This window comes from Gorilla gorilla, chromosome 6 (assembly GCF_029281585.2).
Source record: "Gorilla gorilla gorilla isolate KB3781 chromosome 6, NHGRI_mGorGor1-v2.1_pri, whole genome shotgun sequence".
Taxonomy (NCBI): Eukaryota; Metazoa; Chordata; class Mammalia; order Primates; family Hominidae; genus Gorilla; species Gorilla gorilla.
The window spans coordinates 144143114-144157448 of record NC_073230.2 but is presented as its reverse complement, the minus strand read 5'-3'; the positions used below and the strand labels follow the sequence as shown (position 1 = coordinate 144157448).

Sequence of the window (14335 nt, the reverse complement as noted above, 5' to 3'; positions counted from 1 at the left end):
CACATATGGTTAGAAAGTTAAGGGTCTCTCAGTACTGACTTGATGTGTTTCACTTATGCCATCATAGAAGGTAACCAAATTTATGAAACAATAAAAGTAAACAAATTTTTAAATAATAATTAATATATCATAACTGTTGTTCATATCAGCCTTGATTTTGACACAGTAGGAATCTATACTGAAAGGTCTATGTTTTAAATTGCTTTATAATAGTATTTTCTATTTAATATATACTTATTCTTCTTAAAATCAAAGACATTGACTGGCAGACTATATTTTAAATGTCCATTTCCTATTTATTAGAAATGTTTTTATTTTCTTAAGATGAATTGTTAAATTGACAGTATCCATTAGAATCTTATCATTTTTTAGGTCTCAGGAATAATTTAACTAAATCTTTGTCACAATACAGGAATTATTTTATTAAGTCCCATAGCAGATGGTCCTCCAGCTTTGGCTGAATCCTTTGTGTGTTTTGTTTTGTTTTGTTTTGTTTTTTTGAGACGGAGTTTTGCTCTTGTTGCCCAGGCTGGAGTGCAATGGCACAATCTCAGCTCACCGCAACCTCCGCCTCCCGGGTTCAAATGATTCTTCTGCCTCAGTCTCCCAAGTAGCTGAGATTACAGGCATGTGCCACCATGCCTGGCTAATTTTGTATTTTTAGTAGAGATGGGGTTTATCCATGTTGGTCAGGCTGGTCTCAAACTCCCAACCTCAGGTGATACGCCTGCCTCAGCCTCCCAAAGTGTTGGGATTACAGGCATGAGCCACCCTGCCCGGTCTGGCTGAATCCTTTCTATAACAAGGTACTAACTACTTTCCACTAACCCTTCTCAGAATTAGCACTCATTATTAGGGAGTTCTTCCTTTTATTGTCCTGAAAGTCAGCTTCACGCATTTTTCACCCATCACTACTGGTGTGGCCTTGCTTTCTTAAGCAAAGAATGAAGCTATGCCTTCTACATGTTTCTGCATGCAAAGTTCTTAAAATATTTGGACGCTTTCATTTAAAATTGGTTTATATCTCTGGAAAAAGTGGTTATTATGTTCCTTTTTCAAAAGGGCAATATACATAAGTAGCACATTTGTAATATTTCTGCACATGTAAGGATGAAGCTTTCTTCAATGTGTATCAGATGTTACAAAGTTTCCAAAATAACCAACATGGAATGATTCTGCAACCTCAAAAAACAGACTCCAGACTCCTGTAGAATATTGATTGGTGCTAGGAAATCAAGTTTATGTCCCAATTTACCATAAATTCCTGAATTTCTTAAAAGGTATCCTAGATAGATAACACATGATATATATTATTTATATAGTATTTTACAGCACAAAGTTATAGAGGATTTACTTACACATTATCTTATTTGATCTCACTTCTGTCTCTTATCCTCATTTAGAACCACATTTAAAAGTAAATCGTTTTCAAATACTGCATGTTCTCACTTAGAAGTGGGAGCTAAACTAAGGGTACACATGGACGTAAAGATGGAAACAACAGGCACTGGGGACTCCAAGATGGGGGAGGAAGGTGGGGGAGAGGGGTTGAAAAACTACCTATTGGGCACTATATTCACAATTTGGGTGATGCGTTCAATGGAAGCCCAAACCCCAGCATTATGCAATAAATACGTGTAACAAGCCCACACATATAGCCCCGCCCGAATCTATGAAAAAAAAGTGCTAATTGGAAAAAGTAGGCGATTTTCAAATGTTCCATCAATAGAGGACAGACTGAGTAAATTATGATATATCCACCCTGTGGAGTACTACACAGAAATAAGGAAAACCTCTATGTACTGAAAAATCTACAGTGATTTCCAGAGTATTGTAAGTGAAAATAGCTAGATATGGAACAATGCTGATGGTATGCTACCTTTCGTATAAGGTACAGAGACATGAAAATATGTAGTTATTCACTCATATTTCTGAAGTAAAACAAAGAATAAGTAAAAAAAATTAATGAAAATGGTTACCCATGGAACAAGGGAGGAAACAGGGTACAGAAGGGGGGATGGGGTAGAATCAACACTTTTTTGAACGTTCCCTGTTATATGGTTTTGATGTTCTTATGTAAACGTGTTATATAATTTAAAAACAAAAAAATTAATAGAAGTTATTCCTAAAAGTTAATATAATCAAAAACAAAGACACTTAACTGTCAGACTGGTAGCATAGCCACACAGAAAAAATAATCTCTTTCCTTTTAAAAAATACTTTATACTAAGCTTAAAAAGAATTACAAAGAAATGTTAAACTGCATTCAATAGTCATTTTATTGGTAGCATTATTATGGGTATATGATAGGAAAAGGAAGAAGCAGGTGAATATTTACCCTAAAGTAATTAGGAATGAAGATTTTTCAGTATAAGAGAAAGGAGATACAAGTATAAAAAATAAGGAAGAATAAGTTCTATAATCTTAAATTTGAACTGGAAATATAATTATGAACTGAAAATTTTTTCTCATGAAAACACATATTTCCTAACTCAATCCCCTGGAAAAAAAAACCTAGAAGCAATAATAACTATCATCTAGGCTATGTTATCTAAATATCCCTTTTTACTGAAAAGAACCAGGACTTCTGAGAGAAATGGCAGATTCCAGTTCTGGTGCAGGAAATGTACAAGATGAGCCTGGGAAATCTTATCATGGCTGAAAGTTACTGAAGACTATGAGAGTCATGTCAAAAAACACAGGCCAACTTAATCGGTCTTGTATTGTTGAGGTTTGGGAAAATTTGAGCATTCAAGTAATAATGACTGAAATTGATTAGAGCACATCCAATATTATATAAACAAACTCGAGCTCAAAATCATACTCTGCATCTGGAAACAAACATATTAGTCACCAGGGAAGGTTGCAGGGGCACTAACTCAAGACTGAAAAATGTGTAAATATAAGGGAAGAATCATACATTTGTTTTACCTTTCCTGTAAGTACTGTACTCACCTATAAGTGGGAGCTTATAAAATTAGTACATTCTTTCTTCCAACTATATTCCTGTGGCATTGAATTTTCCAGTTATTATTCATTACCTTTTATTATACTGCTTTTGTGTCATCTCAATAAAAATGTCAGTTCTCTGTGGGTAGTGACAGCATTAGAAATAATTTGAAGAGAAGAAAAGAGAAAAAAACTATAAGACTAATAGAAAACAACAAAATGGCAATAGTAAATCTTCTATCAATAATGACCTTAAGTATAAATGGACTAAACTCAATCAAAGGACACAGAATGGCTGAATGAATTAAAAAAAGAGGACCCAACTACAATCTATCTACAAGATACTCCCTTTAGATTTAAGGAAGTACGTAGACTGAATTAAGGGATGGGAAAATATTCCGTGCTAAAATGGTAACTAAAAGAGAGCAAGAATAGCTATACTTATATCAGATAAAATAGACTTTAAGTAAAAAACTGTCATCAGAGACAAAGAAAGATATTATGTAATGATAAAAGGGTCAATCCACTAGGAAGACATAACAAATAAAAGGGCCAATCCACTAGGAAGATACAACAATCACAAATATATATGCAGCCAACATCAGAGCACCTAAATACATAAAGCAAACATTTATAGAACCGAAGAGAGAAACGGCAATACAATAATAGCAGGAGACTTCAATACCTCATTTCAATAATAGAATATCAACATAGATGATCAATAAGGAAACAGAGGGCTTGAACAACATTATAGACCAAATGGATCTAACAGACATATACAGAACATTGTACCCAACAGCAGCAGGCTACATGGTCTTCTCAAGCACATCTCGAACTTTCTCCAGGATAGATCATATGTTAGGCCACAAAACAAGCCTTAACAAATTTAACAAACAAGTATTATTACTGACCATAATGGGGTGAAACTAGATAAATAGCAGAAGGAAAACTGGAATATTCACATTCTCAAGTGTAAAGAAATTAAACAGCAGAATCTTGAACAATCATTGGGTCAAAGTAGAAATAAAAAAGGAAACTAAGAACAATTTGAGACAAAAATGAAAACATAACATACCAGAATTAATGGGATATAGCAAAAGCAGTACTAAGAGGGAAATTTATTGTGATAAATGTATATATTTAAAAAAGAATAAAGATCTCAAAAAAGACCTAATTTTATACCTCGAGGAGATAGAAAAGAACAAACTAAGACCAAAATTAGCAGAAGAAAGGAAAAACAAAGATCAAAGCAGAAACAAAATAGAAAATAGAAAAACGATAGAAAAAAATCAGTGAAACTAAGAATTAGTTTTTTGAAAAGCCAAAATTGACAAACTCTTAGCTAAACTAATTATGAAAAATGGAGAAGACTCAAATAAAATAAAAAATGAAAGAGGAAACTTCATAGCTGATACTACAGAAATAAAAAGAATCATAAGAGACTGTTATGAACAGTGGTATAACAACAATCTAAATAATCTGGAAGAAAAAGATAAATGCCTAGAAACATACAAATTACCAAGACTAAATTTTGGATAAATAGAAAGTCTGAACAGGCCTGTAACTATTATGGAGATTTAATCAGTAATCGAAAATCTCTTAAAAAAGAAAGCCCAGGATTAGATGGCTTCATTGGTGAATTCTATAAAATGTTTAAAGAATAATTAATGCCAATCCTTCTTAAACTCAAATAGAAGGAGAGTGAACTTTCAATTCATTTTAGGAGGCTCACATTAACCTGATAACGAAAGATCTAGACAAAGATACCAGAAGAAAAGGAAGCCACAGGCTAATATCCTTCATGAACATAGATACAAAAATTCTCAAGAAAATACTAGAAAACTAAATGTAACAACACATTAAAAGGATTGCCCACCATGACTAAGTGGGATTTATCCCTGGGATGCAAGTATGGTTCAATATATGCAAATCAATTAATGTGATAAACGATACAAACAGAATAAAGGATAAAAATCCATGATCCTCTCAATAGAGAAAAAGCACCTGACAAAATTCAACATCCTTTCCTCAACAAACTTAGAAGGAAAGTACTTCAACATAATATAGGCCATATATGAAAAGCCCACAGCTAACAGCATACTTAAAGGTAAAAAACTGAAGGCTTTTACTCTAAGATCAGGAACAAGGCAAGGATGCTTACCTTGCCACTTCTATTCAACATAATACTGGAAGTCCAAGCCAGAGCAATTAGGCAAGAGAACGAATGAAAAGGCATGTAAACTGGAAATGAAGAAGTAAAATTGTCCCTGTTTCCAGAGGACATGATCTTATATATGTATATAGAAAACCCTATGGACTCCATTAAAAAAAACAACAACTGTGAGAACTAATCAATAAACTCAGAAAGTTACAGGTTACAAAATCTGCATACAAAAATCCATTGTGTTTCTATATACTAATAATGAACTACCTGAAAAGGTGATATCCCTTTTACAATATCCCATTTTACAAAATATCCCATTTACAATAGCACCAGAAAGAATAAAACAGGAATAAACCTAACTAAGACTTGTATAATGAAAACTATAAAACATCGATAAAAGAAATTAAAGAAGACTGAAATAAATGGAAAGACATCCCCTGTTGGTGGATCAGAAGACTTAATATTGTTAAAATCCCTATACTACTCAAAGTGATCTACACATTCAATACAATCACTATCAAAATCCCAATGGCACCCTTTACAAAAATAGGAAAAACAGTTCTGTGATTCATATGGAAACACCAAAGACCATGAATAGCCACATCAAATCAATCCTGAGAAAAAAGAACAAAGCGAGACTCATCACTTTCTCTGATTTCAAATTAATATTACAAAGCTACAGTAATCAAATGAGTATGACACTGACAGAGACATCTATACTTACAGGATAGAATACAGGGCCCCAAAATAAGACCATACATATATGACCAAATAATCTTCAATACGGGTGCCAAGGATACACAATGGGAAAAGAATAATATCTTCAACAAATAATGGTGGGAAACTGGATATCCACATGCAAAAGAATAAAATTGGATACTGTATAAAAAAGTCAACTCAAAATGGGCTAAACACTTAAATATAAGAGCTGAAACTATAAGACTTCCAGAAACGTACGGGAAAAGCTCCATGGCACTGATCTCTGCAAAGATTTCATAGATACGACACCAAAAGCATAGGCAACAAACCCAAAAATAAACACATGGGACTACATCAAACTAAAAAGCTTCTGTACAACCAAGGAAACAATAGAGTGAAAAAGTGGCCTATAGAATGGAAAAAAATATATGCAAACTATACATCTAATAAGGGGTAGTCTACAAAATATATAAGGAATTCCTTCACCTCAATAGCAAAAACCCCTATAACCTGATTTTGTTATAAAATGGGCTAAGTACTTGAATAGATATTTCTACAATAAGACACACTGGCCAACAGGTATATGAAAAAGTGCTCAACATCGCTTATCAGGGAAATGCAAATTAAAACACAATGAGATATCACCTCATGCCTGTCAGGATGGCTGTCATCAAAAAACCAAAAGACAAGTGTTAGGGAGAATGTGGAGAAATTGAAAACCTTGTACACTGTGGTGGGAATACAAAACAGTGCAGCTGCTACTGAAAACAGCACAGAGGTTCCTCAGAAAGTCTAAAAACAGAACTGCCATATGATCCAGCAGTCTTACTCCTGGGTATTTATCCAAAAGAACTGAAATCTAGATATTAGCATTCCTGTTTTTATTGTAGCACTATTCACAATAGCCAATATATAGAAACAACCTAAATATCTTTTGACAAATGAATGGATAAAGAAAATATGACGTACCTATTGAGCTTTAAAAAAGAAGGAAATTCTGCAATATGTTAACAACATGGATAAACAGCAAGGACATTACACTAAGTGAAATAAGCCAATCACAGAAAGACAAATACTGCATGATTTCACTTTTATGAAGTATCTAAAATGTCAAATTCATAAAATAAAAGTCAAATGGTGGTTTCTAGAGGGTGGTAGGGGAATGGGACTTTCAGTTAAGCAAGATGAATAAACTCTAGAGATCTGCTCTACAGTATTGTATCAAAAATAATAAAATATTGTACAGTTAATAATTTAAGAGGGTATATCTCATACTGTGTTCTTACCACAATAAAATGAAAAATAAAGAAGTAACAATCGACTCCAATGCTGGAAGAAGAAAAGCCACGAAACATATTCTTACCATACTGTCTAGCAACCATGCTCCTTGATATCTACTCAAAGAAGTCAAAGACTTATGTCTACACAAAAACCTGCACATGGATGTATATAGCAGCTTTATTTATAATTGCCAAAACTTGGAGGCAGCCAAGATGTCCTTCAGTAGGTAAACTGATATATAAACTGTGGTACATTCAGACAATGGAATATTACTGAGTGCTAAAAATAAATGAGCTTTTAAGCCACGAAAAGACATGGAAGAAACTTAAATGCGTATTACTAAGTGAAAGAAGCCAGTCTGAAAAGGCCACATAACTATGTGATTCTACCTATACGCCATTCTGGAAAAGGCAAAACTATGGAGACAGTTTAAAATATCTGTGGTTTCCAGGGGTTAGTAGGGAGAGATGGTTGAATAGGTGGATTCTTAGGGTGAATCCTTACAGTGAAAATACTCTATGATACTATAATAGTGAATACATATACATTTGTCAAAACCTGCAGAATTAACACCAAGAGTGAAGCCTAATATATCCAATGGACTTTGGATGATAAAGACATGTCACTGCAGACTCATTAACTGTAAATAAGTACCACTCTGGTAGGGGATATATAGGAACTCTCCGTACTTCCCCTTCCATTTTGCTGTGAATCTAAAACTGCTCTAAAAAGCTAAAATAAAGTATATTAAAAAGAAAGAGAAAAACAAAAACAATAACCAAACAAAAACCAATTTCATATGTCTTTCACACACTATTCACAGTACACTGTACATAGTAATGTTCATGTTACTTGAATAAAATAATAAAGTCTTAATGAGGTCTGGCCAAAATAATGGGCATGGAAGAAATTTTCCACCACTTACAGTTGGGATTTTCAGTTGAGAATTGACAATAAAATGCTGGTATAATTATAAAGAGCATAGTAAAACAGCACAACAAATTGCATTACTTCAGCAGCCTTGAGTTACCTAGACTCTACATCCAATGTAATGTCTATCACAGGTGTGTCTGAATCCTCAAAGACTTTTTCCAGGGTTATATGTCTTTCCATTTCTTCTAATTCTTTCAGGCACCGATAATACTAGGCAAAAGTAATAAATGAGCTCATTATGAAATAACTTTATTTCCTGATTAAACTATTTGAGTATTTATAGACACCTGGAACAATTGTTACTGGGAAATTAAGTGCCAAAACCCCAACAACACTGTTGGGACATTAAAAGGCAAACACTGCATAGGCCCATAGTCAGCTTATGTTATCTGATAGGCTGGAGTCTGATGCATTACCAAATGGACTTTGCTTACCTTGGTCCGGTCGGGATCACAATAATCCAAGAGAGAATCACAAAAATGATATCCCATTGATTCCAGGTCTTTCGTGCTGAAATGAGTGCCTCGTTTATTACCTAAAACATCAATAAGTTTATCCACCCTTGAGGGTAAGTTAATAATTTTTCTTAGCAGGTACATTGCAAAACAGTATAAACAAAACATTGATATGATTCCATATCCTATCCTTTAGATTTTCTTCTTCAGGACAGGTCATTTAACAGCTCATTGCTTTCCCTTGTTCCTTTTCCACCATCTGGACCAAAGCTGATTTAACACACATTAGTACATGTTTTAAAGGCAGAAAAAAATTCAATAAGACAGTTATAGAATATTTGGTTGCCAGTTAGAAACAGTGGTAATAATCACTTTGAGAAAAACTCATGTAAAGATTTTATGAGAAAAGGGTTTCATCATCACAAATGTTATATCAGTATCAAAGTGCTTTGATTAAGAAAATGTGGCACATATACACCATGGAATACTATGCAGCCATAAAAAATGATGAGTTCATGTCCTTTGTAGGGACATGGATGAAATTGGAAATCATCATTCTCAGTAAACTATCACAAGAACAAAAAACCAAACACCGCATATTCTCACTCATAGGTGGGAACTGAACAGTGAGAACACATGGACACAGGAAGGGGAACATCACACTCTGGGGACTGTTGTGGGGTGGGGGTAGAGGGGAGGGATGGCACTGGGAGATATACCTAATGCTAGATGACGAGTTAATGCGTGCAGCACACCAGCATGGCACATGTATACATATGTAACTAACCTGCACATTGTGCACATGTACCCTAAAACTTAAAGTATAATAATAATAAAATACAATAAAAAAAACTAGCTGAAAAGTACATATGTGGATTTCTAGCACTTTAAGTTGATACATTTTTCTGATAATGTGACAATTATTTTAATGTGGAGTATTCTAACCATGTTAGGATATGCTAGCTGTAACTAAAAGATTTCTTAAATGGGACTACAAAGCACACTTTTAATTTTTGTTCAGGGAACCAAGTGCTTTCATTTAAACATATATTGACCCCCAAAAGTCCATTTTGCCTTGCAAATAGCAAATCCAATAAAAAATACTTTTTAAAAAATCTGTAGATATCCCCTTAAAAACAAGCATTTAAAGATTACCGTATGAAACAACCAATTAGAGTATTCTGTTTATATGCTTAAATCTTCCTTTCTAAACAAAGGAAAATTATGAAATAGAGATACCATATTTTGAGAGTTTATTCATCCTGTTTATAGAATTGATTAAATATTAGTATTATTTAAATAGGAAGAAAGTACTATTGTCTGTACTGTTACATTTACATTAAATTATACATGTTTGGTTTAAAGCTTTGAGAGCTGTGAATGAGAACCCTTGGTCTTACCCAGAGTAGATCCACAAAAGGTGGCCTCCATGGTAAAGCTGTTCCTGATTCCCATTTTCCACATTACCACCCTTCCTGTTCCTTCTTTGCTCTTCTGGACATTAAACTTGCAAGCTGAGAATGAAAACTGAAAAGCAGCAAATAAAAATGAGACTCGTTGTTCTGGTACCTATATCTTTTTTTGAAAGTAGTATTAAAAATGACAAAGTGGTTATGCAAAGTCTATAATTCTCACTAAAGCTTCAGGAGCTACTTTTTATTTCCTGACCAGTGGAAATATCTCATTTTAAGGATGATATGTTCACATTTCTGAGAACTATAGATTCTAATTCCTGCAATAAAATTTACTATTTTTATAGAAAGATATGTATATATCTTTATGTAACATATATATTCAACATAAGTTCTTTTTTTAATTTTTAATTTTTGTGGGTACATAGTAAGTTTATATATACAGGGTGTACATGAGATATTTTGATAGAGATATGCAGTGTGTAATAATCACATCAGAGTAAATGGGGTATCCATCACCTCAAGCATTTATCCTTTGTGTTACAAATAACCCAATTATACTTTTACTTTTTAAAAAATGTATAATTAAATTATTATTGACTATAGTCACCCTCTTGTGCCATCAAATACTAGTTCTTATTCTATTTTTTGTACCCATTAACCATCTCCACTTCTGCCCTCCCCCACTACCTTTCCTAGCTTCTAGTAGCCATCCTTCTATTCTCTGTCTCTACAAGTTCAATTGTTTTAATTTTTAGCTCCCACAAATAAGTGAGAACATGCACAGTTTGTCTTTCTGTCCCTAGCTTATTTCATTTAACACAATGATCTCCAGTTCCATCCACGTTGTTGCAAACGACAGAATCTCATTCTTTTTTATGCCTGAATAGTACCCATTCTGTATATGTACATTTTCTTTATTCATTCATCTGCTAATGGACACTTAGGTTGCTTCCAAAAGTTGATTAATTCTTGATGCTGTTGGGATAAAATTTTATACTTTTAAAAAAGTTATAGGAAGGGATTCAATCTTCATTCATGTTAGGAATGAAGATTAGTGTTGGAAATGTTCAAAAATAAAGATTCTTTATCTTCATATGAAAGACCATTTGAAATTATGCCCTGAAAGATTGTCTACAAAGAAATTTTTTGAGGTGCAATTTTATTTTTTCAGTAACATACAATAAAATTGACTTTTTGTGTTTCATTCTATGCATCTTTTTGTTTTTGTTTTTGAGACAGGGTCTCTCTCTGTCACCCAGGCTGGAGTGCAGTGGTGCGATCATAGCTCACTGCAGTCTCAAACTCCTGGGCTCAAAGCTATCCTCCTACCTCAGTCTCCCAAATAGCTGAGACCACAGGCACTTACCACCATATGTAGCTATTTTTGTATTTTTTTCCACAGAAATGGGGTCTTGCTATGTTGCCCAGGCTGGTCTCAAATTCCTGGCCTCATGCGATCCTCCTGCCTTGGTCTTCCGAAGTGCTGGGATTACAGGTATGGGCCACTGTGCCCAGCCTCATTTTATGAATTTTAACACACATATAGATTCCTGTAACCACCATCACACTCAAGATACAGAACAGTTGTATTATCCTAATAGGATAGTTATAGTCACACCCTCCTGCCACCTCTAACCCCTGGCAACCATTGATTTGCTCTCTGTCACTATAGATTTCCTTTTTCAAGACTGCTATATAAATGGAATTCTATAGAATGTAATCTTTTGAGACTGGCTTCTTTCACTTAACCTAATACTTTTGAGATTTATCCAAGTTGTTGCGTGTGTGAATATTCATTCCTTTTTATTGCCAAGTACTATTCCATTGTATGGGTGTACTAAAATGTATATCCATTTACCAGTTAAAGGACATTTTGGGTTGTTTGCAGCTTTTGGCAATTATGATAGCATTGTTATAAATGTTTGTGTGTACAGGTTTATATATGAATGTACATTTTCATTTCTCAAGGGTAAATACCTAGGAATGAGATTGCTGGATCATATAAGTGTACAATTTACTTTATAAGAAACTGACAAACTACTTTTCAAAATGATATACCATTTTGCATCCCCAACAAAAATGTATAGTATGAGAGTTCCAGTTACTCCAAATTCTTATTAGAACTTAGGATTGTCAGTATTTTTATTTTAGCAATTCTAAAGGTATATAATTGTATCTCCTCATGGTTTTACTTTGCAGTTCCCTGAGGGCTACTGATGTCAAACATCTTTTCATGTGCTTATTTGCCTTCACATATCCTTTTTGGAAATGTGTGTATTTAAGATTATTGCCATTTTTAATTGGGTTGTTTTATTACTACTGAGTTATTCTGGATAAAAGTTCTTTGTGAGATATGTGATTGAAAATAATTTCTTCTATCTGGAGCTTATCTTTGTATTCGCTTAGCAGGATCTTTAAGAGAGCAAAAGGATTAATTTTGATGATGTCCAATTTATCAATTCATTACCATCCAATGGATAATGCTTTTGGTATTTTCTAAGAAATTTTTGTCTAATTCCATGTCATAAAAATTTTCTTCTATGTTTTCTTCTAAAAGTTTTACAGTTTTACATTTAAGGTTTGAGGGTTAGGTGAAAGTTTTTTGTTTTTTAGATGGATGTTCAATTGTTCCAACACTTATTTATTTAAAGGTTTCTTTCTCCATTAAATTTCTTGTGCACCTTTGTCAAAAGGCCATATGTATATGGGTCTATTACTAGACTTGCTATTCTGTACCACTTCTCTTGGTGTTTACACAGTTCCTAGTAACATACTATCTTTATTACTGTAGTTTTATACTGTCATAAAATTTGATAGTGATTCCTTCAACTTTATGTTTTAAAATTGTTTTGCCTATTCTAGTTCCTTTGCATTTCCTTATCCATCTTAGAATCAGCCTGTTTATATCTATAAACAATTACGCTGTGATTTTGTCTGAAACTCTGTTAAATCTACAGATCAACTTGGGGAGTTGATATTTTACTGTGCTTAGTCTTCCAATCCATAATACAGCACGTTGTCTCCATTTCTTTGGGCCCTTGATTTATTTCATCAGCATTTTTAAGGCTTCAGCATATAGAATCTGTACATTTTGTTAGATTTATAACTAAGTATTTATTTTGAAGCTAAGATAAAAATGGTATTTTTTTAACTTTGGTTTCCAATTTTTTCATTGTGAGTATACAGAAATGCAATTGTTTTTTGTGGGTTGATCTTGTATCCTATGACCTTGCTTAAATTCCCTTGTTAGTTCTAGTTTTGTGTGTGTGTGTGTGGTGTGTGTGTGTGCGTGGATCACTTTGGATTTTCTGTGTAGATAATTGTGCCACTGTCATTACTTCTTTCCAATCTGTCTGCCTTCTCCTTTCTTTTGCCTTTTTGAACTGGTTAGAAGCTCCAGTACAAGGCTGCATGAAGTGGGGAAGAGTGGACATTCTTGTCTTCTTCCTGACCTTGGGCAGAAAACATTCAGTCTTTCATCAACTGTGTTGTTAGCTGTAGAGTTTCTTGTAGAGGTCCTTTATCAGGTTAAGGAAGTACACTTTTATTCCTTATTTGCTGAAAGTTTTTTTTTTTTCATAACAAGATGCTGAATTGTGTTAAAAACTTTTTCTATATGAATTGACGAGATCACACAGTTTTTCTTCTTTCAACTCTTAACATAGTGGATTACAGTGATTAATTTTCAAATATGAAACCAGACTTATATTTTGGGATAAACCCCATCTTGTCGTGGTCTATTACTCTTTTTATATATTGCTGGATTTAATATGCTAATATTTTGGTGAGAATTTTTGCATCTATGTCCATGAGGGATATTAGTCTGTAGTTTTCTTTTCTTGTACTGTGTTTGTCTTGTGTTGGTATCATGGTAATCCTGGGAAAGACTGCCTTTAAATTTTTGGTAGAATGCCTCAGTGAATCCAACTGGATCTTGATATTTGTTTTCTGGAGTTTCTTTTTGAAATGCTTTTTAGGACTATTCAGATTATTTCACCTTGGGTGAGTTTTGGTAGTCTGTAGTTTTCAAGGAATTGGTTCATTTCATCTAAGTTGTTAAATTTATGTGCATAGAATTGAATTTCCCCTTATTGTCCTTTTAATGCCTGCAGGGTCTGTAGTGATACCTCTCTTTCATTCTTGATATTGGTAAGTTGTGCCATCATTGCCTCCCCCCTCCTCCTCTTTCTCTTCCTCCTACTTTCTCATCAATCTTGGTAAAGTTTTATCAGTTTTACCAATCTTTTCCAAGCACAAATGTTGCTTAAGTGATTTTTTTTCATTGTTTCTCATTTTCCAATTTCATTGACCTGCTTGTCTTTATTATCTGCTTCCTTCTGCTTGGTTTATTTTACTCTTCTTTTTCTATTCTTAATGTGGAAACTTAGATTACTAATTCAAGACCTTTGTTCTTTTCTTTTTTGAGATGGAGTCTCACA

The 14335-nt window shown here is 33.7% G+C and overlaps 1 protein-coding gene across 5 annotated transcripts in view; it reads right to left on the bottom strand.

The window, feature by feature from the left end:
- AGBL3 (AGBL carboxypeptidase 3) overlaps positions 1–14335 on the bottom strand; it is a 149057-nt gene that overhangs the window by 81564 nt on the left and 53158 nt on the right. For 4 of the 5 annotated variants that reach the window (XM_055347160.2, XM_055347161.2, XM_055347162.2 and 1 more), the window contains 3 exons: positions 9882–10008; positions 8461–8561; positions 8124–8236 (listed from right to left, as the gene is read on the bottom strand). In XM_055347160.2, the coding sequence (XP_055203135.1) occupies positions 8124–8236; positions 8461–8561; positions 9882–10008 (341 nt within the window). The remainder of the gene's footprint in view (positions 1–8123; positions 8237–8460; positions 8562–9881; positions 10009–14335) is intronic. The other variant, XM_063708776.1, reaches the window with a different exon arrangement.